Genomic DNA, 496 nt, shown 5'->3' with positions numbered 1-496 from the left:
GTGTGTGTGTGTGTGTGCTGCACTCTTTACTTGAGTCAAAGTCAAACTGAAGTTGGACCCATCTGCATCCCTATTACTTCCCTATGTACTTTATTTCTCTGCTGTTTTGTGCTGTGAAGTAAAATATGAAACTAATATAAAATCATACTTTAATTGTACTTCTTTACGGTTTCAGATCTGAACTACTGTGGCACCCACCAGCCCTGTAAGAACGGCGGGACCTGCACCAACACAGAGCCAAATGAGTACCAGTGTGAATGCCAGGAAGGTTTCAGAGGACGCAACTGTGACATTGGTGAGTGTGGCTTCACTGAACCACTGAAAAAAAGCTTATTGAAAGACTGTATGTGGATACTGCACAGAGAGCGAGGAGGCAAGTAAAAACATCCTTTTAATTTTGAGAGAAAGCAACCAGCACCACCTTTAATTTTATATTATAGACAGGTAGCGTGCACTACAATATTAACTGTAAGTGTGGGTGTGTAGGGCCTTTAAA

General features: G+C 41.5%; 1 protein-coding gene across 1 annotated transcript in view; it reads left to right on the top strand.

Moving 5' to 3' along the window:
- LOC118342039 (protein jagged-1b) overlaps window positions 1–496 on the top strand; it is a 43029-nt gene that overhangs the window by 33161 nt on the left and 9372 nt on the right. The window contains exon 7 of the mRNA XM_035680465.1: window positions 176–295. Within this exon, the coding sequence (XP_035536358.1) occupies window positions 176–295 (120 nt within the window). The remainder of the gene's footprint in view (window positions 1–175; window positions 296–496) is intronic.

The sequence above is a fragment of the Morone saxatilis genome, unplaced genomic scaffold, assembly GCF_004916995.1.
Source record: "Morone saxatilis isolate NCDOM2014 unplaced genomic scaffold, NCSU_SB_2.0 Contig8, whole genome shotgun sequence".
NCBI lineage: Eukaryota > Metazoa > Chordata > Actinopteri > Moronidae > Morone > Morone saxatilis.
Note: the sequence above shows the minus strand (reverse complement) of the source record. Positions and strands in the feature narration are given on the sequence as shown.